The sequence below is a fragment of the Solenopsis invicta genome, chromosome 3 (genome assembly GCF_016802725.1).
Source record: "Solenopsis invicta isolate M01_SB chromosome 3, UNIL_Sinv_3.0, whole genome shotgun sequence".
NCBI classification, from domain to species: Eukaryota; Metazoa; Arthropoda; class Insecta; order Hymenoptera; family Formicidae; genus Solenopsis; species Solenopsis invicta.
The window spans coordinates 30,863,319-30,890,180 of record NC_052666.1 but is presented as its reverse complement, the minus strand read 5'-3'; the positions used below and the strand labels follow the sequence as shown (position 1 = coordinate 30,890,180).

The following is a 26,862-nucleotide window of genomic DNA, read 5'->3' as shown; positions in this document are numbered from 1 at the left end:
GATTAACACCGGCAGTGATTAGTGAGTTAAAAAGAAAATGAATTCAGAACTCTGCACCGGACTCGAGTTGATGCAGGATTACCTGCACAGAGTTCTCTGTCTTCTCCCCGTCCACACATTGGACAGAATTATTGCTGCAGCAGAATCCGCCCTTCATGGACATCCTCCTTAAGACGATATATATATTATAAATTTATTTAACATTTTTACCTTCCTCCCGTCATTTATCGTCATGATGTTTTGGGACATATCCCGACGCATCCTGGCTGAGGATGCGGAAGAATCCCAACAGATCCGGGTACAAAATGCAGTGCAAGAAGAGGAGGAGGAGGAGGAAGTGGAGGCGGTAGATGTAGAGATGGAGGAAGAAGAGGAGATGGTGGAGGTGGTGGAGGTGGAGGTGGTGGTGGTGACGGTGGGTGGCGGTGGGCGGTGAGCGGCGGCGGGCAGCAGTTGCAGGCGAGCGGTGGTGGTGGCAAGCAGCGACAATTAAGCGGTAAATTTTTATTTTTTTTTAATTATTTTTTTTTTTTAATTATTTTTTTTAATTATTATTTTCTGCGCGGCGGCGTTAGCCCCGCGCGCGTCTAAGAAATTCGCGGGTCGGTTCAAAGTCGGACACCGAGGGTTCCTCCCCCTCCCCTCAACGGCGGTTATCACGTGCTGAGGTATGCCGCTACCGACAAAGCACCCTGTTTTGATAAACATTGGCCGGTACACTGCCCTTGTTTATCAAAACTGATAAACGGTGCAAGCACGTGTACATTCATACCTACTTCCCCGCACCCACAGTTCCCCCCGCACACCTCACCCCCCCTCGGCGCTACTGGCTTTGAATCGGCTCTTATATGCTACTATCAGGTATCTCTCTCTGCATTGCTAACGCGAAAATAAAGAAAATGTTAAAAATAGGATCTGATTTCCCATTGTACTTGTGAAACATCTTCGTTTCATAAATCTTCTTGATTTTTATTTTTCTTTTTTTTTATTATTATTAAAAACTCGAAGGATATTTTGTACAAATCACCTCCACGACATCCTGTAATTTACGAAGGCGTACTATAATCACGCACATACTATACGAGATAATTAAAATCAAGTGTCGGTACATAGATAAAAAAAAGGGCATCGTGTGAAAAATTTCAACGTGGCCTTCTGATGAAGATACGGCTGCGTTAAAATCGTTCATTTCCGCTTTTGCAGCTGAAAACTAAGGATCATCTCGAGAAATACTTTTATCATTAATGCAACCAAGGGAAGTAATACGTTAGTAAATTCCGTGAACTTTTGTGTGTGCTGTGCGCTATGTAATACTATTTTTTTTTTTTTTTTTTAATAAATAGAAGATTGCTATAATACAAATGTTATAATGTAAACAAAATACGTAAATAACGTAGTTTTTTTTCTTGAAAACTATAAAAAATTGGGCGCAAAATCATAGCTCCTTTGTTAATTATCAAAATTATTGCTACCTGATGAGTATCCGTATCAATTTCCACGTGTTGCTTTTATCTAAATTACTTGGCATGAAACAGCAACGGGTATATATTAAAAACAATACTATAAAATTTTATAAACGCTTTCTGAACGGCATTTAAAAAATAATGGAATGTTCCAAAGCAACATTACGAAGGTTCGCACGGGTAATACAAAGTTAATGTAATTTATCCCATTACCGCATTTGTCGGCAAGTCGTTACTTTATCTCGTAAACCGGCATTAAGAGATGGCCAATTATAGTCCGCCATGCTGAAATGACAATTACTTGTAATAATACTAAGCGCGTAAAGTTGATCGTGGAAAGAACAAATTCGAAGCCAAAAGAGTGCTGATTTAACACAAAGTGTTTTCAATATAACAAAAATCGCGATTGTTTGCGACATTGCTTATTCGTATACCTATTTTCTTCTAATCAAAAGTCAATTCGTTATTTATATCTATTTATTTACTGTTGAAAATTAAAGTTTGTCTCGCAGATGCGTACTCGTTGCGAATTCAAATACAAACTTGGCAAAATTAGTGTGTGCGCGGATTACGCACACGAAAACAAGTGTAAAAAAATTTATCACAAATCTATAATATGCGTAATGAATATTCATTCATATGCACCCTTGTGTTTTAAATTAATGGAAATTCAATTTTTATTAAGAGCGCTTGTATCGGCGCTTATCTTGTAAGATATCTAAAAAGATTCGAAGAAATCTGGAAAATTACGTTTTAAAAATCTTTCAAATCTCTCACTTTTAATATATTTCTTTAAGCATTTGTTCAAAATCTCTTGTAACATTTGCAATAAATATATTTATTTCACGTGCGTGTGCGTACTATAAAAATCCATGCACGTAATAAAAATGATGAATTACGAATGCGCATAAGAAATAAACCGTTCTGCTGTGAATTGCGTTAAAATATAAAAATTTCTTTTATTCTCTGTAATTAAACTTGAGTTAAATGTATGCTGAAAGATTTAAATATAAAATTTATCAAAATGTTTTATATTATAACATATCAGATAAGTAGTACATCCATCGTACAAGTTATATTCGCAAGATTTATATAAAACGTTTAAAGAGTTCTTTTCAAAGTTAAATCGAAATATCAATTTTGACGCTTCCAACAATTGTAAAAACATTCGTCATAATCAAATTTTCATGAGAAATTATTATAAAATCGGCACAAATCATTTAACGTATTTTTTTTATATACGTTGTATTGATATTGTTTGCACATTATTTGAAAAATGATATGAATCGGTTAAAAGCCATGTATCCGAGTCGACATGTATTTTCCAATAATTCACGTTATCAGCGAACGTGTCGTATGCGACCGACATCGATGTGGACGCATTTTTCATGTATTTCTCCGATTACCGAACGAAGTCGGTGTGTATATATATGCAGGTGTATGCGCGGCGACCGCAATTTACGAGTTGAAAGGTTGCGCGCGGGAACGGATTAACATCTCGGAAACTCTGTATCGCCTCTTTTTTTTATTTAGCTTAGCCGCCGATACATAAAAGAGGTTCATTTTTTTCATATCGCGAATCAAGATAGCTGGTGTCTAAACCGCAGAGCTCCGGTTTTCCCTCCGTGCGCGCGCGCACGTACTATATATACTCAGCAATTTAATGTTAAATGCACGTGCGCGATAGTTAGCCGCGGCATACCCCGCGTGCTTAAATCGTGATAATATCCGCGGCGCATATGTCACAAGTGTATAAAGTTAACAATGCTTAATAATGCACGGCTATATAGTCGCGGCCGGGCCGATCCGCGGTATCGATAAATGTCAGCCCGTTTAATACCGCTTTCGAATATCGATAAGGGTATGAAAACGTAACAACTGCATATTCCCACGAATGCGCCACCACAAAAGGTGCTGTTGAAAAATTTTATCGGCGGCGCACGATATATTCCGCGCACGAAATATCGGCATTCGTCCGTCATCGCCGGACAGCGCGCTTTTACGCGCCGCGTAACCGTCGGACTTTTATTATACCGGCTCTCTCGTTCCTCCTAAACGACAACGTCGTAACGGTAAATCAGCCGATCTGTTAATCTCGCGTCTGCGATTATCGATACCGGTGTGTGTTGTAACGTCTTATCGGTTGGATAACCGACGACGATAATCCATCGCGGGCGCAATAAATACTGACAATTACAGACTCGCGACAAAGTTGTAATATTGGGTTTTCTCGCGTTTGTTAATATCTCCAAGATTTTATATCTGCGTTTTGCATTAAGATAACCCACTCGCGAAGCAACATCAATGCAAATGCATTATTTGCGCTTCGCGCGCTTTTCAATGAGACGATCATGCTTCAAAAATTCACAAACGCGACGCGTAACATTTGTAAAAAACCGATGCAAATAGCGCAATTATAATAATGAACGTAGCATTGAGAAGTCAATGTGCAATCGATACCGTGAAATATTCAAGTTGCAGTTTAGTATGCTAATTGCAATATGTAGCATAAATACTACGTTAATTTATGTAATATACTTGATATTGTGAAAGCAATCATCTTTCTAAAAAAAAAAGTATATTTAACCGATTTCTGCTGAACTAGGTAAAAAAATTTTTTTAAGAATTTATGGATTTGAAATAAATTTGAAATTCAAAATGTTTTCTTAAATTTTGTAAAAAAATTCCCCCCGAATTTCTAGATTTTGTAAAAATTTTATTTATGATTCCATTAAAATTACAGAATTTTTTAACTCAGCTTTGAAATATTTTTATTTTATTATATGCATAACTTTTTATTTTTCCTTAATTAATCATACAATCACAAAGAAAAGCCATTTAAATATTTTATTAAGTACTTGGAATATTAAATTCAAGAAGATACTAAAAAATATAAATACATTATGGCACACGACGATGTCCGCAATACACAAATCCAGCTCACCGGAAATACAAAATTTTAAAGATAATTGAATACATAACGATAATTAAAAACGATATATTATCTTCCGTTATAAAGTTGTTAGCACACGAAAGAGAAAAAAATATTTTCTAACTTTTCTCGGTTTTCACAATCACTTTTTGGAAAAATTCCCTAATTAAGACCAAAAAGAAGAACTTAATAAAAATAAAGAAAAAAATATTAAAACTTTTTATTAATTACAAACAAATTTTTTTGAAATATATAGAAAACGATAATATAAAGTAACATTTTGATCAAATTTTTAATGTATTTTTTAAAGCATTTAAAAGAAAGAAACTTTATTGCACTTTTGAGAAAAAAGCACTTACTTTTCATTTATTTCTGAAATATCTTGAATTCTGTCGATCATAATTTACAGTTTTTTAATTTTTTAATATTATATTCTATTTTTACCGTTTTAATAAAAAACTTTTATCTTGACATTACATAATTTTTAACAATATTTGTAGGTAAAATAAAAATAAAACATCTCTCACAATAAATCTGTTCGCCTTCAAAAACTGCATGATTATTGAAGTATTTTATAAATATTTTGTATCATTTTTTTATATCTTGTTGTGAGTGACTTTTAAAACATTGTTAACATATATAAGCCTATATATTGACCCTGCGCAGGACATTTGAAAAGCATGCAAATCTAATAAAAAAATTTATTATTGACTCACCGACCGATGCGCAACGAACGGAGTTACTCAGCCACGAAGCTACGATGATACTGTAACACACAAACATAAGATTTAAAAATTAAAACTGTGCTCAAAATAATCGACATGTAAAAAATGACTTTTTATACACCCAGAAACAGGTCTCTTTGAATCAAAAAACATTTGTTTGACTCAAAGAAATTTGTGTATTGCTACTGTTAGAAAAATTTCTTTAATTCGAAGAAATTTTATGATTGTTCCTTTTATTAGAATTAAAGAAATAGTTTGATTGTGCATCGCAAATCTTTCTTTAAATAAAAAAAAAATATATTTTTAAAACTAAAATAACTACCTAAATTGTGTCTTACATTTCTGCTAGTACTTTCTTTGAATTAAATAATTATTTATTCAAATTAAACCAATCATTTGAACAAACAATTTAATTACTTTAAAAAAAGATTGATAACGTCATTTCTTGAAATCAAATAAATTTTTATTTTCCTCAAAGGTTTTTTCATTTCAACTTAAAAAAATCAAATTAAAGAAACGATTTCATCAATTTAAATATAATTTTTCTCTAGATGTGTATAACATTTTCTATAAATTTTCTTTAAGTAACTTTTTAATTTATTGCTTTAAGATCAAATAAAAAAAATTTATTGAATTTATATAAATAGAGAATTATATTTACCCCAAAGTTGCTCCGCTGGAGCCCGATGCCTCTCCCAGGCCTCCTCTTCCTCTCAGTGTCCTCAAGGTTGTCCTCTTCCACTTGTTGCACACGCGGAACACTCACGAATAATACTAAATGTGCGCGCGTGGACTTATTATTTATTAAGTTTTTCGCGCGATACTGCGGCACTTCGGGTTTATAAAACCCATGATATGAGTTCCCATTCATAGAAATTCCCGTGAATTCAGCACCCCGAGTCGGCAAGTAGAACGCACGCGTACCTGCCCCCGAACAAGGGTAAGCCCCACGCGGAAGAAAACGAAATCAATGGTATTGAATTCCTGCGTCTCTTGTCTCACAAAAATCACGTCTAAAATTGACTCGTTCATACGCCCAGCCAACGGATCATCGAGATCAGTCCCACTGGATCTTATATCCAAGCGGCGTCGACAAGACACTCCGGCAGGACGACAGAAGAAGGTACTCATTGCCGACGTCTAGCATTTTAGACGAATCAGGAAATGAGAGCCAGCCTCTCGACACAAGCTTAACCTACAAGGCCAAGTTCTGACCAAGTCAGATTAAACGTGATTCACTGGCTCGAACCCCAGATCCAAAGAATCCAAAAAGGGTATCAAGGATCTAAGAAAGCCTTAGGATAGTGGACGAAAACAAGAGAAACGCGCGAATCCAAGGCAATCGATCCAAATTCTAACCGCTTAGGACCGAACCGATTGCCGAAGACAGAGCGTGTAAACCTCACACAACCAGACAGCCGCGCAACATGCACACGAACATGTCGTACATGCGGCCCGGCATTGCCTCGTGCACGGGCACTCGGCATGGAACGTCGCGGTGCGCCGCGCACGGCCACCATACGCAACGCCCCAGTGAGGATATTCACTGCCAAGCAGCGAGGGTGCGATTTCCGGCCCTCGAATTAGGATTCTATCAAATGAGAGTTATATAAAGTTCATTAGTCCAATACTTAAACGACACTCCCGGAAAAAAACGCGCGACGCGACGAACCGGCTGCGGTTCGTTTGTTTTATTACCAATCGGCGACGATGGGTGTTATCCTCTTCTTGTCGTTTTCCATTTTGAGAAATATCTGTAACATACAATATCTATTATTGTAGCAAGAACCATCACTGCAAGGAGCACCATCGTCCCGCGATAGTGTTTCTCCGATTGTTTCGCCGAAAATCGATATAGCACTTCCTGCTTATTGTTGGTCGGAGTAGTGGAAAACGACGTCTTATAAGTTAGCTGAACAAAGTGAGCAGAATCAATTAAAACTATTTTTTTTTATTTGTTGTCCATTTGTTGCTATTAGTTTTTTTTTTTAACGTTTTGCTAACAAAAGATTAAGTTAGCGGGATAATATATGTATAAAATTGAATGTAAAAATAACAACAAAATTTGTTGCTTATAAAATATGTTAGTTTCGATTTTGTTAGTCGTGCAAGTATACACGACAGCGGAGAACTCATCAGCAGACAGATAAAGAATAAACAATCAGAAAATAATCTGTTGCTCTCATGATTATGGCATCAAAACTATTCTCATTGTCAAATATTATAACATCGAAATATACTATAATACGACTCAAATTAGTTGCTAATAAAATAACGTTAAAAATAATTAATTTATTTGAGAAATGCAAACGCGCAGTTGTAAAATCTGTTACGCAATCAATGAATTTGATGCTCGTATGATTATAGTATTAAAATTATTCTCGGAACATCTTACTATCAAAATATAACAAGATTCGATTTGGTTGCTATACCATAACGCACTAGAAATAATTTATTTATCCGAAGAACGAGCAATTTGGACACTAAAGTTCGCTACTCGATCATCAAAAAATTTGTTGCTCTCATGATTATGGTACTAAAACCATTCTCAGATATTGTAACATCGAAATATACCACGACTCAAATTAATTGCTAATGACATTTATGTTAAAAATAATTAATTTATTCGAGGAACGCGAACGCCAAGTTCTAAAATCTGTTGCGTAATCAATGAATTTATTGCTCGTATGAAACCAATATTAAAAGTTTCTAAGAAACATTACAAAAATAAACGAAAATCGAAATATATTATTAACTGTAATATAACAAAAATTGGTTACGTCAGTATGAAGAAATTAAATAGCGGCGTGCGCATTCTATGGAACAAATAATTAATTTTAAAGTCTTACGATTAACAACAAATTCGTATCTTGGTATAACTTGATAATACAATATCTGAGGAAGATTTTAGTAACATAATCATGCGAGCAACAAATTCTTTGACGATCAAGCAACAAACTTTAGTGCCCGAACTGTGCGATTTCCAGATAAACCAATTATTTCCAGTGCGTTATATATATATTTCGATAGTACGATGTCCGAGAATAATTTTAATAACATAATCATACGAGCAACAAATTCATTGTTCGCATAACGGATTTTAGAACGGCGTTCGCGTTCCTCGAATAAATTAATTATTTTTAACGTTATGCCATTAGCAACTAATTCGAATCATGGTATATTTTGATGTTATAATATCTAAGAATGAAAGGTTTTGGTGCCATAATCATAAGAGCAACGGATTATTTTCTGATTGTTATTCTTTATCTATCTGCTGAGTTCTTCGCTGTCGTGTATACTTGTTGAACGATTAACGAAATCGAAACTAACATATTTTATGCAACAAATTTGGATGTTATTTTTATATTCAATTTCATTATTATACATATACTGTCCTGCTAACTTAATCTTCCTAAGCGGAACATTATTTTAAATAAAAACTGACAGAGCAACAAATTTTTTTCTTTGGCAACTTTTTAACAACAAATGAGCAACAAATAAAACAAATAGTTTTAATTGGTTCTGCTCATTTTGTTTCGCTAAACTTCTAAGACGTAAACAACCTGATATCCTTCTGAAGAAATAATACTGCAGGTGTAAGAGAACAAAGATTGTCCAACAAGTTTTGCCGGTAGTAACTATGGAAACTAGAGCTATCTCGGTGTCAGGAGCTATCTTATCGAGCAACACCTCTTCGATGTTCTCCGTCTGCGGGAGATGCCTAACGCGGATCGCTGGTAACGGCGATCCGGACGACCCTGGCGACCCCCGTACGGGCTGCGAAAGTGCGGGTTCGGTGGAAAAGGCTTGAAAAAAGAGCCGAGAAAACGAACGAGTGCACGCGACCAAGATGGCGTCCAGGCGGCCAGGCCCCGATATATGCGATAGACAGGATACGGGGGACGAGAACGCGCGGAGCAGGAATGGAAGCCGCAAAAGGAGAATGGGGATAATTGCGCGCGAGGCAATGCACGAGGCTCCTCCCCTTATTCAAGCCTAAAGCCTGCAACTGCAAGTGCCAAGCTGCTCACTTTGCGGTGCGCACACATGACACGTTCGGCCGTTCGCGACGCGCATCCCGCAACGTTGATGCCGCGCGCTCCGCCTTTGCGCTATCGCACTACAAGTATGTTCATTATGTGTATACGAACGTCTGCGCGTATGTGCCACATGTGTGTGAATGTGTGTGTATATGTGTATATTTGTACTCAACAATGGCCAGGACTCCCTGGAAATCTGACTCACTTGACGACGCTCGTTGCGTACGTCTATCGATCCGCCTCTTTCTCCTTTCTAGATTTGACGGGTTTCAGTATTTCAAGAAAAAATTTGAGAAACATCGCGACGGATGAAGGGTTCTCTGTTTTTCGTACTTTCCTTCAAGCATCCGAAACGTCTGATATTAAATGGCATCGTACAAAAATGAGATGACTGCTAAATTGAGAAAAAATTAACACACGTAACGAGCGCAACATAAAAAAAACTTGAAATTCCTAAATTAATGCACTCGTGACTGGAGAAATTAAATTTGTTTTGTACATATTTTTTTAATCACAAATAATTGATATCCAATTTAATTTAGGTATTATAATTTCAATAGACTTTTAAAAAATCAAATAATTATATTTGATATTATTCACAGCATAATATACAAATAATAATTAGAAATGCATATTGCATCAACATTTTTTCAAGCTTTAGATATTTAGATATAGAAAAGTACTCGGAAAAATATAAAAGAATCTGTTCAAAATTTAAAAATATTTTAAAAATTATTTAAAAATATTAGGCATACAAATTTCTTTTAAATCGTCTATATAAATAAAAAAATTATGTGATAGAAATAATATAATAAAAAGATTCAAGGTGTATTTAAAGATGTACCATGAGACATGAGAGTCAGAAAACTTTACATACATATTTAATTTACATACATATTGTTAATTGTTTTAGTCAATTGTTGGAAGAAAAGTAAAAGATAATATTAGAAAAATTTTCTATAAATACAGACACGCATTGAAAAGATCCCCGTTTTTACACAAACAGTTTTTCTTCTATGATTATTTTTATAATTAAAATACATTCTTACAGATAATATCTGTGTGTAAGATCTTACAAAGATAAAGAGTCTTTAAGACTAGAATAATGAAATTCTGAGAAGGCATCTAATAATCGAAGGCATTAAAACACAGTATAAACTCAGTGCGTACGCCGCCATTATGGAAAGTACATATATTTGTAATTTCTCCAACAAAACAATCAAGTTTACATAAAGTACTATAATGTGTGTATCTGTATATAACGTTTTCACTTGATAATAAAATTAATAATCTGATAATATTCGTTACGCAGTTGTTGGGCTATAGCGGTTTGCAGATATTTACGTAATTGCGTAGAATTTTATACAAAAAACTGCATGTAAATGTGTGAATTTATAAATGTACAAATATTGTAAAGTACATGTACGCAATATTGTAATTAAATATTGCATCGTTTTTATATTTCTTTAATTATATTACATATTTTTATTCTCATTTTAAATAGACAGATATTTTTATTTCTAATGCTAAAATTATTGTTACCAGCAAATTGTAATTACGTATTGATTAATATTCATAAATTTGCTTTATCAAAATGCAAGACATTTTATGTAATTCCAACTTAAACATAAAACTTTACAGAATCACTGCACTGCAATATTTATAAATAGTTAAGTAATAATATAAGAACTGCAAAGTAGGTAACAAAATAAAATTAGGAACAAGTGTAGAAAAAAAGGAAAAAATCTTTTAAATAGTAATTTCACTAACAGCATTCGAAATACCTACTCGTATTATTTATATTCACACAATCTTATTTGATTTATCTTCAATTTATAATAATATATACAGCATAAACAACTGAATGACATTCTACTCTATCATATTACAATTAGGTTGTCTTTATAAAAGAAACAAATAAAAAGTTATTTTTCTAAACAAGTATTTATCTCGGAAAATTTTAGAAAGTTTCTACAGAATGCACATGTATAAGTATTTATTAATACTTAAAATAATGTAATGATCAAGTAAATAATCCAGGTTATATTCCACGTTTTTTTAATAAAATCCATGCCAATGGTAACAACCGGTTTTTATCGATATTTTCAGGAAAAGTAGACAAAGCTTATCTTTTCTATTAAAAACGATAAAATAGATAGAAAATTTATAGAACCTTTTAGTAAATCTAAATAAAAGAAAATTGCAATGATACATTAAAAATAAATGTAATTCTCAAATTTCATTATTTTTACTTCAACGCATATGCATATTATATAAATAAATTAGTTTTGTGTTACAAATTGTGGCAAAACACGGACTAGATTTATATTGGCAAAAATTTTTTATTCTGTTACTATTATGTTTTCATTTCACCAAACTAAAAATTAATGTAAAATTTATTAGTAACATCTATACAAACAAAATTTTTATTTTAAAAATACATATGTATTTCACACATTAATTTGAATAAAATAATACTATTATTATAAAGTTTCGTTAAGATTCATTAATTTCAATTTTCTTTAAACTGTAATGATCAGCATGATGTATCAATTAAAGCAAAAAATATCTTTTTGCATAATTTTATATCAATATATTTTAAGGTTATATATGTATAAGTCATTTTTATAGTTTTTGTCAATTTCAATGAACGTATTAATACTCAAAATAAATTATCACACAACTGAGGCTATGTGTGAGGCTATCATAATTATGAAATTAAATAATGAACGATTAGCTTACTCACCAGGAATATTATATAGTTTGCTCCATCTATTGCAAATGCCGTTTTGGAAGCATTCCTTATCTCCATCGAGACCTATAATTAGATATCATTTCGTTTTATTATTGCAATTATAAATTCTAATAAAAATTTGATAGAGACAAACACTTTTCATAATAAAATATAAATGTATCAATACTCAAATTATCACACAACTAAGAATATGAGTTATCATAATTATGAAATTAAATAATGAACGATTAGCTCACCAGTAGGAATATTATAGTTTGCTTCATCTATTGCAAATTCCGTTTTGAAAGCATTCCACATTTCCATCGAGAAAACGACGAACACCGGAAACGAGCACTTAATTACGGACACTAACGAACGAACTTTGAAATTCCTTACGCAACTTACGCGATACACAAAATTCCATAAATTCCCTACGTGATACGCGAAACAGATTGTGAAAAAAATTTTGTTCCATAATACGTACATATAATTGTAGCTGATTATTATTATCTATGCTCAATGATATATTTTCCATTAGATACACAGGTAGAACTTCATTTATTTTTCTAATAAATCCAATTATGTTTACAGACTTCAAAGTATTGTTACGAATTGTGTGTGTATGCGCAATACGATGATTATCTGATTATTTTCTCGGTATAATGCTCGTTTTTCTACGTTCTGTTTATATCTGCACTCATTATTCAGATATGAGCCAAGTGATTCTTAGATCTGTAGCGACCATAGCATCAAATGCAGCTACATATGCTTCTCATTCATAAAATTATAACCATTATAAAATATCAATAGATCACGCAATGAATATAAAAAATAATTTAATTACATCATAAATACTTGTAATATTAGTACATTATAAATGCTGTCAATCATCATATAAATAAATCCTCTACATGTTATAAGGTATTAAGAATAGGTGTTTAAATTAATTTAGGTATAACTTCATATAACAATTGCAACATTAACAACAATTTTGCATTTCTAATTTACAGAACAATTATAAATAGTGATAAAGGCAAAAAAAAAGAGAAAATCTAACTAAATACTACTCTCTAAATCGGAATCAATTTATTATTCACTGAAAGACAGTGAACAGTTTGATTTCAGTGGTATACTTATAATTATATCAAAGATATATGCACTGCCTTTCAGTGATAATGCAATAATTCCAATTAATGAGATCAGTAATAATACACTGTTTCCGATTAGTGAGAGTACCCCCTCCCTCCCCCTCTTAAGTAAAGTCACAGAAAAACAGTGAATAATCGCTCATTAATCATAGTTATAAATGTACCACTGTAAATCAAAAAGATTTTACTGATTCAAATTTAGAGAGTATATTAAATTAATTTATGGACGTAAATGTAATAAATATTTTAAGTAAATCATGCAAATAATCTTACAAACGTAACACTTTACAGCAACAGTCACCGACACAAATATCACTACTCTTTAATATTGCATTTAAATATTGCTATAAATATTACATTTACATTAGGCTCTGCGCACAATAGAGAAATATTAGATATTAGGAATTACAATTTTAAAATAAATTTTCTTAATAAATATTATATCTAATGTACATAATAGATATGAATAAGACGTAAAACATAAATGTGTCATATAAGATATAACATAATTCATTATTTATTTGGATTTATGAAGTTAGCACAACATTCTGTTAATATGAAAAAAATATGTAGAGTTCCAGTGACACTTTTTATAATTCCAAAGTTCCTTATAAAAATAACAGAGTTCTGCAGTTTTTAATCCTCCTAAAAAAAAAAAAAAAAAAAAAAAAAAATGTGCTACTTTCGTGAATCTAGCACAACATCTCCTCCTCTAAAATAAAAATAAATAAATATTAATATATTTGACAAGAATTCTAGTTAGTACTATCAGAGTTCTATCGTTGATTGCAATTTCAAAACAAAATTCATACAATTAACATCTTTTTTACACTAAAATATTAAACATACCACGACACTTAGAAAAAACGTGTTGCGTTTCCTACTTATCGCAGTTCCAGCAACAGTTCTTGCCAGTTCTGATAGAGATTTATACTACACAATCATTTTTAAAAATAGTTCTGGCGATTGCAATTTTAAAATAATTTTTTAATACGAACAAGCATATTATCTCATATTAGGCAGCACGACACTTAAACAAAAAGTGTCATGCTATGTAATATAAAAAAAAACATTTAACATTATAATTCAATATTAAAATATTGAACGGCATATTTTGTTGAAGTCCAGTGAAATCTGGTACAGTCCGGTGATAATCCGTGAAATCCATGAAGTCCACGAAATTCGATAAAATCCGGTAAAATTCGATAAAGTTCGGTGAAATTCGATAAAGTCTAGCGTAGTCCATGAAGTCTATGAATTCCGATAAAATCCAATGAAACTTCGATAAAGTTTATAACAATCCGTGTAATCTAGTGAAGTTAGATGACAGTCCGTGAAAGCCACGAAGTTCGATAAAGTCCGGTGAAATTCAATGAAGTTCAATAAAATCCAACATAGTCCGATAAAGTTTAGTGTAGTCCATAAAGTCCATGAAGTTCAGTGAAATCCAATAAAGTTCGACAAAATCCATGACAATCTGTGGAGTGCGATGAAGTCTTGAAGTCAGAATTTCGGTGTACACCTATTTTTTGAATGGTTATCCCATAGAATTAAATGTTAAAATGTATCCTATAAATGAAATGCTGGAAAGTAAAAATGCTGGAAAATAAAAATGCTGAAAAGTAAAAATGCTGGAAAGTAAAAATGCTGAAAAATAAAAACGCTGGAAAATTCAGCGTGGGTCATCAGTAACCACATAGTACGTTTTAATTTAACAAATTAATATTTAAAATTCGAGTACTAGTAAAAAATTTGATTTTTTATATTAAAAAGTACTTATAAGTATATTTCAAATCTTGCAGGTAATTGTTTTTAAGATTCAAAACTAGTCAAGATCGATTACTTCGCAAGAACACTGTATAAAATATTATTTCTTATAAGTCCGATAAAATGCAGCATAGTCCATGAAGTCCAACAAAGACTGATGAAATCCGACGTAATCCAATGAAGTCCGTGTAATCCGATGAAGTTTTGATGTCAAAAGTCTTGAAGCCAGAAATTTTAAAGTCATGTAGACCGGTGTATACCTATTTTCCCAGTGGTCCATAAAGTGCGCGAAGTTCAGTGAAATCCGACAAAGTCCGATGAAGTCTATGACAGTCCGTGTAATCTGATAAAGTCCAGTAAAGTCTTGAAATCTTGTAGTTCGATGTATACTTATTTTCCCGGTGGTCTATGAAGTGTGTAAAGTACGGTGAAATCCAATAAGTCTATCCGATGAAGTCTATGATAGTCCAACAAAATCCATGACAGTCTGTGTAGTCTAATAAAATCTTGAAGACAGAAATCCTGAAACAGAAAATCCTGAAGCCGGAAGTCCTGAAACCGGAAGTCCTAAAGCCGGAAGTCTTGAAACCAAAAGTTCTGAAACCGGAAGTCTTGAAACCGAAAGCCTTGTCCAGTGTCTACTCATTTTTTCAGTGGTTCATAATGTGCGTGAAGTCCGATAAAATTCAATCAAGTCCGATGAAATCCGACGTAGTTCAATGAAGTCCATAACAATCCGTATAATCCGGTAAAGTCTTGAAGTTAAAAGTCTTGAAGCCAGAAGTGTTGAAGTCATGTAGTCCGGTGTATATCTATTTTTCCAGTAATCCATAAAGTGTGTGAAATCCAATGAAATCCAATAAAGTCTGATAAAGTCTGACGTAGTTCGATTAAATCCGTGATAGTTTGTGATGACAGTCTATGTAATCTGATGAAGTCCAATAAAATCTTAAAGCCAGAAGTCTTGAAGCCAGAAGTCTTGAAACCAGAAATCTTGAAACCAGAAGTCTTGAAGCCAGATGTCTTGAAGCCAGAAGTTTTGAAATCAGATGTCTTGAAGCCAGATGTCTTAAAATCAGAAGTCTTAAAACTAGTGTTATAAAACTGTCAATGCCATACGACTTTATGCTTCTAATCAACAGATTAATTACAAAACAATGATCATTGTTAATTACATGTAAATGTCAATTACTATACATAGTAAAATTGTATATAAATACTACAAATATTATTAATTATTACATCTCCATTAAATTATATTTTATATTCATTAAAATCATGTGTAAATATTTCAATTAAATGCACAAATTTATTACAAATAATGCTATGGTCATAAGATTTGATAATTTATTTGATAAATCTATCGCATATTCGCATTCAGCTGAACAATATATCGTATCCAGTAACGCTACGATCACACGTAGTTCACTTGATGGAACTGACGTTTACACTCTACCGACTCTATATTATATTTAAAGCAGATTTTGCATTAAACGAAACAGACACACTATTACAATAATACTATTACAATTTCTGATGCTGCATCTAATAAAAAGTTAATCTCGTTTAGTCTCTAGAAAAAAAATAACAATTATTTTTAATTATTACTACAAAGACCAAATTAAAAAAAGCAACTCTTTAATTGTTTCGAGAGAGTATTATGTAAACAAAAATGTAGCAATAAAATCATTAATGAATATTTAATGTTTAATCATGTGTAAATATGTATTTGTAATGAATTCAAGGATATAATATCTAAATTACACTTGTACCTAATAATTTGTTCAAAGTATTTCTTTTCCAAATTAAAGATTTTACGTACCAAGCAAAATTATAATTACTGAAGTAAATATGATAGTATTACAACCTGTGTGATAAAAAGAAATACAACCGCTTTGTTGGAATACATATTCTTCCTTTTTGTTTTGATAATTTAATTATTCACTCCATCGATACGATTATTGTATGCAGGGTTGAATAAATTAATATATTTGTTCAACTTTAATATTAAGCCAAAGTTAATTATAAAATTAATTTTGTTACATAAATGAAAAACTAACTAATTAAGTTACGTTAAAATTAATTTAAATTTAATAAAAAGTTACTCTCTGAATTTGAATCAGTAAAATCTTATCGACTTACAGTGTTATACTCGTAACTGTGATCAATCAATCATTATTCAGTGTCTTTCAGTGATTCTGCTTAAGAATGGGAAAGAAGGGGTATTCTCACTAATCAGAATCAGTGCATTATCACTGATCTCACTAATTGGAATCAGTGTATTATCACTAAAAAGCAGTGCATATATCACCACTGATTAATATAGTTATAACACTGTGTGGAATCAGACTATTCACTGTCTTATGCCTATTTCCACCAACGCAGATTAACTTTAATCTCAATTTAACATACTCTTTATCTTTCTTTAGTTCTAAGAATTGGAAAAAGATAAAGAGTAAGTTAGACTAAAATCAAAGTTAAACTACATTGGTGGAAATGGGTATTACAGTGAATAATACACTGATTCCTATTTAGAGAATTTTTATATAACAATGTATTTTTTCTTTTATACTTCTTTTTCTTCTACACAAATTTTTTTAATCAGAAAAAAGTTAATTAATTAAAGTTTACATATTTTAAAAGTAGCTAGTTAAAATTAAAAATTAATTTATTTAAAATTAATTAAATGAAATTAAAAGTAACTTTTTAACTTTATTATTTGTTAACTTTTTAACTGTTATTACCCAGCCCTGATTATATTATATATTGATATAATCTCGATTTTGTAAGCACAGTATAAACGCATATTCGATGAGAGCATCCTAAGTGCAATAATTCCAGGATTAAATAAATTAATCTATTTCATAGCTTGTCCATATTAACTTTCAAGTACTGACAATGAGGCTGATCCATGGGACCACACAAAAAAGAAACAAAACCTGTTTTTATTCCAGTTTTCGTTAATCGATGTTCCAGGAACCAACCTCAGTAAGTGTCACTATTTTCTACCATGGATCTACGAACAGTAATGATATTGTTGTACTGTGTCAAAACTTGTGATAAACACAACCAATTTTCACAGAATCACGAGCATCTACACAGCTGTATGGACGTCTACAGAACATTCACAGACGTCTACAAGGCATTCTATACTATCTAAAAACAAGTAAGCGTAATATCATTACAAGAATTAAAATTTCCATGTCTAATCGCAAATACCATTATCCGAATCCAACATACGGATCAGTTTCGCGTATCACTAGCATCTAGCATTGGAATTCGAGCTCACTGGACTCGTTGGCATCATAACCACCGCGATCGCGATGAAGACGAAACGGCGAAGATCATGAAAGTCCGCGATAACCGACACACTCCGGCAATTGCCCATCGTCTCGATTAGCACTCCCGACCGAAATCCGGACTCGCTGTACAGTTTTAACCGGTAAAATCCGCGACTAATTGCGGAGCAATCGCATTCTCGCGCTCTGAACCACCGCGCTGAGAAACTGTCATGGCGCCCCCAGTCTAGCGCGCGCAAAGTCCCAACCTCCCGCTATTGGAGCAATTTAAAATCCAGTAAATAAATTCGCGATAAAAATCGGATGTTTGCTACACATTTGTTAGCAAGCTCCCGATGTTCATCGGTATTTTCTCGTGGTTTTCTATGGAGATTTTTATAGTTGTGTAAGTATTCGCGTGCAAAAAACAGAATAAACCTTGTTCAAATAATAACTTGGTGCTTACTTTTTCGCTGATCATTAAGGTGCAGTTACATGCAAGCGTCGAGCGTCGAGCGTCAAGCAGCAGACTTCATTGATTGGCTGACCAAAATTCAACAGCAGCCAATCAATGAAGTCTGCTGCTTGACGCTCGACGCTCGATGCTCGATGCTTGGCATGTTAGGGCCTACGCACATAAAAGAATATAACGACCGTATTCATAGTTCTTCCTTGAGAAACGAGGATTCCTTATTATTGTCTGTCTTTGCCTCATGTACTACATTTTACCCTATGCAAACAAAGACAGACAAAAACAAAAAAATCCTCATTTCTTAAGGAGGAACTATGAATACGGATATAAGGGTGTTTTCCTTTTAAAGAACACAGTCGATACTTTTAACACAAAGCAACACATTTCGCTTTCCATTTACAAACTCAATAGACACTTTTCGACTCTACTCAGGAGGAGAGTCAGACTGCATGTGTCGAGTGTGTTAACTTGTGTCGATTTATGTCTTCTAAAAGGAAAACAGCCTAAGATATTAGGAATAAGAATTAAAATTTTAGTATCAATTTTCTCAATAAATATTAAATATAAAGCACAATGGATACAAATAAAACGTAAATATGCCGTACAAGATACAACGTAACTTATTATTTATCTATAGTATTCATTAAGGAAACTAATCCTAAAATTTTAATTTCCTTAATTTTGCACCTTTAGGCACAATACGTGATATCGCGTAAGATTTTTTATAATACATTAGTGATTTCGGCTGAGATTGGTGTGCCACCTATGTAAAGCTGACGCAAGTATGTTGTACAGTGCGTACACCTATGCTTCCTAACCGACTGACTGCTGCCATTGCGTAGCGGCGTGATTCACGTGACTGGCGCGTGGCCGCGCCTGCGCGCCGCTGCGCCGTTATCGCCGCCGCTACGCAATAGCAGCAGTCGGTCGGTTAGGGAACTCGAAAGCGAAAAGTCGTGGCGCGTCGCGGCGCATTTCAACTCACATCCTTGTCGTCTCGCATGAGTTTTTGACGCGAGTGAGTGTTTCGAGAGAGCCGTAGAGTACTGAAAGTCAAATGAAATGTCGGGCGTTCGTGCCAACATCCGTCGTCGTCGTGTCGGATACGATCGATGTATGGTCTGACGTCGTGTCAGGTTAATTCAATCGTGTTTCGCATTTTCACCGTTGCCTCGTACATGAGTTTTCGACGTGAGTACCGCGACAGTGTCGAAAACGAAGGGTTGTTTTAACTTTTTAACAATTAAAAATCTGCTTTTTCTGCTGAACGCATATCGCGACGAAAAACGATAGGGGAAAGTAGGGTTATTGTACGCACTGGGTAATTGTACGCTTCGTGGTTTGGCACCTTCCCGATGAATAGAAATTATATCACGACGATATTTGTAGGCTGAAGGCATTTTTTAAATATATAACCATACGTTATATCATTTAAAAACGTAGTTAATTGAAAAAATAAGAAAAAGTAAAATCATGATTTTTCTTGCGATTTTGGCGTTCAGAAAATAAGGCAATAAGTCCGTATTTTTACTTTAGTCATTTAATTTTGTTATACCTAACAAAAGTACGTTTTTTCCTGCGTTCTTTGAGCTATTGTTTATTAAATTTAATTAAATAGTCATCCAGTAATTGTTTATTTATCAAATCAAGTCCGCCGTCGACAATTTTACGCATCCATCTTGAAAGGCGTGAGACCACGTGAGATCAACTATAGTGCCACTAGTACAGTGTAGTGCAGTGTAGTGTAGTTAAAAGAATGGGCTATAACCTCATTTTTCCTCCGCGTCCATTTATCCAACCGCACGTACAATTACCCAAGGCCCGAGAAATTTTTTCGTTTAACCACTTGCTTCTTTTTGCTGAATATAGCATTACCAAATAAAAAATTGTTCAATATGACAATACATAATGATAAAAAAATGTTTAAAGTTTCTATTTCTGTACTCGTATCGATTTCAACTTTAAAAATCACTTCACTGCGATAAATTTCCCTTAGGTGCGTGCAATTTACCTACTTTCCCCGATAACCAATCAGGCTCTCGTTTTCCTGTTAACTTCTATGCCGACAATGGCCGACAATGCCGATCGCCGACTAACCGGCCAACTCGCATTTTAGGGGGAGAAAGAAATTTGTTCCTCATTCCCAAGCATTGGCGTCGGCACAGGAACCAGGAACGTGCAGGAACGAGCGGAAGCGGACCGCCGTGAACTAACGGAGCAGTCGCGTGCTGTCGTCGGATTGTTTGTCAATATTGTTCTCTTCTTCCACCTTCGCTTGCGACGCCGTTTATCTTATCCCCCCCGTACTTCGGGGTACGTTTTACGACGTTCGTTGACGAGCATACTCGTCGTCACGCTGGCATGACGGACGGTCGGCGACAGGTTCGGTAGCGCGACGAATTGTCATTACCACTTCTTCCTCTGCTCCACCGCTTCCTCCTCCTCCTCCCTCCTCCTCCTCCTCCTCCTCCTCCTCTTCCTCCTCCTCCTCCTCATCCTCCTCTCCTCCTCGCGGCTCGCCCCTTCGTGCGACGCGCGTGACGTTTCGCAAGATTTCCTCTCCCCGTGGCCGTCACCGCTGGCCTCGTCTCTGACAACGCCAAGACGCTGGAATGCGAGAACGCGGTGGCATACGCATGTAACGGGCGCGTATCACACGGCACATTGACACAGCGCGAGCGCACGTGCGTGCATACACGCACGCACACTCGCATATACAATGCGCCGACGAACTCCTCCATCCTTCTCGTTGAGAGGATGCACCGATCCGTGACCTCGTCGCCGGTGAAACTCCAGGCTTGACGAGCGGCAGCGGCGAGTTTCGACTCCCAGTACATCGTCGCCCAAGGGAGCTCCGCAGTCTCCGTGGAAGTGAACTGGACCTTGGACGAGTACAGTTCAAGCGGAACACAGCAAACGAGTTTCTCACGCTTTAATTGAGGAAAACGGAAACGAGACGTACGCAGAACATCGTCCGCGATAATAGAGCGACGTCGAATTGTATAAGTTTTCACTACGCCGAGGGAGGGGGCAGGAGTGTACGGGACTGACGGGACTGAACGTGTGTAACACACTGGAGAGAAACACTTCCAGTGTTTATCAGCGTAAACGAATTTATTATCGGTGAACGGCGGGTGTAAATAATGTGAGTTAATTTTTGGAGCAAACAAGAGGTCGATTCCATGATAAACAGGGACAGTAGTTTGCGTTGGTTATTAAATTTGATGTGTCTCTAAGATGCCAATAAACTTCATAATGATTACAATTTAATTTAATTTGGAAACCAGTTTGAACTATATCTATTATTATCTAACTCTCTTCTTCCAAGTTGAAGAAAAATTTGTTCTTTTTTTTAATTGATTTTCTTGCACGATTCATCTTTCCTCTTTTTTTACACTGGAGAGAAAAGGAGAAAAGATGTGCAAGAAATTTATCTGAAAAGAACAGATTGAAGATATCGAGAAGAGGGAGAATGTATATCCACTTTTAGAAAATATTAGCTGTTTTTCTGAAATATTTATTAATTTCCTTTTTCAAGACGTCCCTGGCTTCATTGAATGTCAATCCAAATGCTTTCTAGATGTATCCATAAGCTTAACAGTTTTGTAAATAATAATATTTTGCTATTACATTGCTGAATATAGTTTCTGTACAAAAATACAATATCTCAATGTCACAATGCTTTTAAAGGGTATTTTTTCATTGCAGATTCATTGGAAGAAAATGTGTGATGTCAAAGTGATAGAATATAGAGACATAGGTGGCCAATACAGAGCAATTGATTACAACAGACTATTGTGTATCTCGCTTAGTTGATGTACGGAACTTTGCCTTAGACATTTGTCTAGCACTTTTATTGCATATCTTTAGTCGTTGCTCTGGTTAGAAAATACTCCCGTGTTCACAAAACTGCAAAATTTCATGAGGCCGAAAGTGCCTCAAAAGAGGGGAAACTTTCTTTTGAGAAGGTACAGCGTTCTACGATCGACTGCAACGAACAATGAACCATTCGGGAAGCGGAAAACGCCAGGCGAAGGTTTTGGAAGAAAATTATTGGGACTGCAGTGTCTGCACTTATAGGAATACAGCGGAAGCATTTAAGTGCCTCATGTGTGACGTCCGCAAAGGTACCTCTACGCGGAAACCCCGCATAAATCCCCAATTGGTAGCTCAACAGGTCAGTCTAATCATTTCTCAATGTACATATATCTTAGTGAAAATTTTCTCTAAATTTTTTATATAATTTTTTAGAATTTCTGTATAAATTTTATACCATTTTTAGATAATTTGTTAGGTTTTTTTTTTAACAAATTGGAATATTTTTCAGAAACAATTTGACAAACAATTTGCATATTTTTCAAACTTTTTTAAGTAAAACTGAAATAAAATTATCAAAAAAACTCAGTACAAAAAACAGTTTTTTTTTTAAATTTTTTACTTAAATATATATTTTAGACATTATTGCTGTATTATTGTTTTAGAATTCAGTTTTTGCGTTTTGCCTGAAAGATTTTTATAAAAAAATAGCTGTAAACAAAATATATTACAATGCTTAAGACTAATTTTAAATATAAAAATCAACTATGAATGCTGACCGATTTCTCATTCTATAATTTTTTAAAGAACTTTAAAAGTCTGAAAAAATTTCAAGTATTTTTTAGAAATCTTTATAATTTTAAAATATAAAAGATTTTAAGAAAAAAATTTTTACCAAGATATTAATGTAATTTATATATGAAAATTTTCAAAAACTAAAAAAGAAATCCAAAGAATTAAATTTTTAGAACTTTTAGAAGAAAAAATTTTTTTATCTTTAAACCATTCATTGTACAAATATAATAATTTTTCTTTTGATATGTCATAGATATAAGAGAATAATATTTTAGACTTTGATTAATATTTTGAGATCTTATTAGTAAAGAAATAAATAAAATATCTCTAGACTTATTTAGTTCTTGCAGAAATTTTTATATACAATTTTTACCTATTCGTACCATTTTATACTATTTTAATGTTTTATATTTATCTTGTTATTAACATTAATAATGATAAAGAATGAAATATTATTTAAAATAATTTTTTACTTTTTATTCATTTGCAAATTTTTTTGCTATTCTTGTATTGTAGAACAGTAGATGTTAAACTCTTATATTTTTTTTGTTTTTTGTTTGATTTTTACCTGAGTAAAATTATTTATGATATAACACTGTTGATAGAGAACAATTTAGCACAATAATCCAGATTTTTTAAAAATTGTTATTTGATTCTTATGAAAAATCCTTTATATAGAATAGAGGAATAAGTTTTTAACTTTAACGCAGCTAGTTGTTTTCAATTTATTTCTGTCGTTATTATCTTGAAATCAAAGTTTAATGCGTAATCATTATTGTTTTATATTTAGGTTGCGCAGCAACAATATGTACCACTTTTGAAACCGGGTAAAAAGGAAGGGAGCGGTGGTGGTAGCACGACCAGCGGCGTCAAAGAAAAGGAGCGCAAACTGGACAAACTGAGGCGCAAGAACAGGCATCCGCCGCGTCTGAAGAATATCGACCGTAGCACTGCACAGTCGAATGAAGTAACGGTCAACAATGTCACCGTCACTATCACGGAGTACAAGCCTAAAGTAAAGAAGGGCTCGGATCAGTCGAGCAACGCGAGTTCTGAAGGCGGCAGCCAGCATGATTCAAATCAGGACTCCAGAAGCCTCGATGTAGGAACCGACGCCTAGTTTAAATGCTAATGTTACAAATGTGTGTATGAATTATTCTAATTAATATATTGTATGTATGTCAACTCTATGGTCAACTGTACATCCTTTAGCAAACGTGACCATTCGTTGACAGTCGGCTCTTTTCTCATTTGACTATGCGTCGTAAGTATGTATGACAAATCTAATGAGGTCATGCATTTTGTGCTGTCAGCATATTATTATTGACTGATTGTGAGCATGGTATATTATCATTCAAGGAAGGAAGAATAGGAATATATGTACATTATACGTTACTGTTTTACTGTTGCAAAATATTGAGTATCGCAGATGGAGATAATTTGGGACAAATTTTGTTATATTTTTTAATGAGAAAAGAGTTTAGTAATAATAATTAGTCTAGATGATAATTATTAAGCTTTAGTGAAATACTTTCAATTAAGTATTCAATTAACATAACTAAATCTTCAGTAATATTTAATAATCATTTAGTAACCGTTTAGTAACTGATTGATTGTTATTATTATGTTTGATTACTATTAATATAATTATTAAATATTATTAAATATTTGGTTATATTAATCAAATATGTAATTGAAATTACTTTACGAAGACTTAATCATTATTACCGAGCTCTTTGTCAGTGTCTAATTTAAATGTAATATGATTTATATCAATACAAAGATCTTATATTTAAGGCCTTCTAAAAATGTGGAAACCCTTTAATATTTTGAAAATCAAGTATTTCCGAAAAAAATATTTCAGACAAAAGTTTTAGAGTTTAAAAAGATCTATCTTCTGTTCTTATCAGTTTGACCCTATGTGGCGTCGCCAAAGTCAGATCAAAGTCATATCGATTTTTTTAAAATAAAACGCCCTATTTTTGATTCCAGAATCTAAAACACTATAATGAGATTTGAAAATTACAGTATACATTTGCAACAAGATTAGTTAAAAAAATTTATTACCCGAATTATATCGAGTCAAAGTCGCCCTTTAAAAACTTAAATTTCTTTCGTCGCCTTACTGACTTTTTTACTACTATTGCTAAAACGCAACAATTACTATCGTAGTAATTTTGTTATAATTTATCTATAAAGAAAGAAACTGTAATTTTTTTTAATTTTTTCTGGTGATTCATACATAAATATCATGACCAAATTCAACAAAAGTACACTTTGTTGAATTTCCAAAGTGTTCCAAGATTCTCATCTACAGTAATTTGCATCATTTTTCGTGCTTTTTTTACGAAAACAAAAAATGTACTTAAAAAATCATTGACTTTACGGACGTTATTCTTTTGTTTCGTGATATTTATTAAATTTGTTGAAATAGTCTACGCTATATTTAAATGCAAAAAAAGGAAGGAAGCAAATTGTAAATATCAGTGAAACAAAATTTTATGAATGAATATTGTTAATATATAATTATATTCTCAATTTTTATTACGAGATCACTGCCAGAAAGTGCATCGTAAGGCAGTTACTATTTAAAATTCGTTAACAAGACTAACCAGCATGGACTGACATCGGTACATATGTACATTTTATTCCATTCCAATTCTAATCATTAAAATAAATTTTCTTGAAACAAAATATTTAAATAATAAAAAAATTATGTTACTGATCTCCATGATTCTAACTTATTCTGTATTTTTTATTAAGCACAGTTAAATTCATTAATTTATAATCGTGTTAAAAAATGTTTAATCGCAATTGTATGTACAGATCGAATATGAATTTTCAGATAATGTAATATACATGTACTTCGCGTATTGAATATTCAAACAATCAATCCCCCTCCCACCTCACCATTATAAAAAAAGACAAAATTTCACTTTCAGAAAATATGCAATTCAAGACTGTTAAAAGAATAAAAAGACGTAACACTTTGTTTAACAATGCAAAGGCATATGTGCATATAAAAAAATCGTTCGAGTTTATATTTGTAATTGCTTTACAAAATGTCATAGCACTTGTATTTATTCAAAATTAAAAATTGCAACTACAAGAAAGACATTAACAGTTCTTTAAATGAATGGTTAAATGGAAAAAGAAAAAGTTTCCAACACGGAACAACATTGTTAATACTTAACGCATATCTTTGTTTTCTGGACCCTTACTACATACTACATACTATGGGTAATTTTCATTCATCACTTTTACAAGTATATAAAAAATATTAAGTCATTCTTACATGTACTTTAATATCTTTAAAAAGTGTTTGTATGGTTGTGTATTAAAAAAAAAAAGTTGTATATAAATCTTACAATTAATTATAGTTGTCAAGAAATTTCAAGAAAGAGAAATTCGCAGACACAAAGATTTTAAGATATGTGTTAAGTAATTAATATTATCCCGATAATTATACAATATCGAGATCATTGTAATATGATTCTGCATTAAAAAAATGAAAGTAATTATAAGAATCTATCAGTATCAGAGTAATTAAATAATTAACAAATAAATCGAGGATTGTATACTTGAAAAACGAATAATATTACCAATGTTTGGTAATATTAATCCTTTTGGGACAAAACAGCGCAATATGCGGAAGAACGCTCTAAGTGATCAGAACAAAAATAGTAATTCTC

General features: G+C 33.1%; 2 protein-coding genes across 3 annotated transcripts in view; one reads left to right on the top strand and one right to left on the bottom strand.

The window, feature by feature from the left end:
* Positions 1 to 16,331, bottom strand: part of LOC105204695 — a 288,926-nt gene extending 272,595 nt beyond the window's left edge. Inside the window, exons 1-4 of one of the 2 annotated variants that reach the window (XM_039447320.1) lie at positions 12,152 to 16,331; positions 11,907 to 11,978; positions 5,782 to 6,874; positions 5,112 to 5,161 (exon numbers count right to left, since the gene is read on the bottom strand). The gene's annotated coding sequence lies outside the window, so the exon portion shown is untranslated. Of the gene's footprint in view, positions 1 to 5,111; positions 5,162 to 5,781; positions 6,875 to 11,906; positions 12,100 to 12,151 lie in introns of those variants that run through there. The other variant, XM_039447319.1, reaches the window with a different exon arrangement.
* Positions 16,332 to 20,726: 4,395 nt separating this feature from the next.
* LOC105204579 (RING1 and YY1-binding protein) lies at positions 20,727 to 26,317 on the top strand. Its single transcript, XM_011173709.3, has 3 exons — positions 20,727 to 21,704; positions 22,268 to 22,736; positions 23,961 to 26,317. The coding sequence occupies exons 2-3, from the start codon at positions 22,560 to 22,562 to the stop codon at positions 24,288 to 24,290; spliced, it is 507 nt and encodes a 168-aa protein (XP_011172011.1). The 5' UTR covers positions 20,727 to 21,704; positions 22,268 to 22,559; the 3' UTR covers positions 24,291 to 26,317.
* Positions 26,318 to 26,862: the final 545 nt, after the last annotated feature.

Bases quoted from the DNA above. Each gene is read 5' to 3' on its own strand.
- LOC105204579 (XM_011173709.3), top strand. From the start codon at position 22,560: ATGAACCATTCGGGAAGCGGAAAACGCCAGGCGAAGGTTTTGGAAGAA. The intron at 22,737-23,960 runs GTCAGTCTAATC...TTTTATATTTAG, and splicing joins CCCAATTGGTAGCTCAACAG to GTTGCGCAGCAACAATATGT.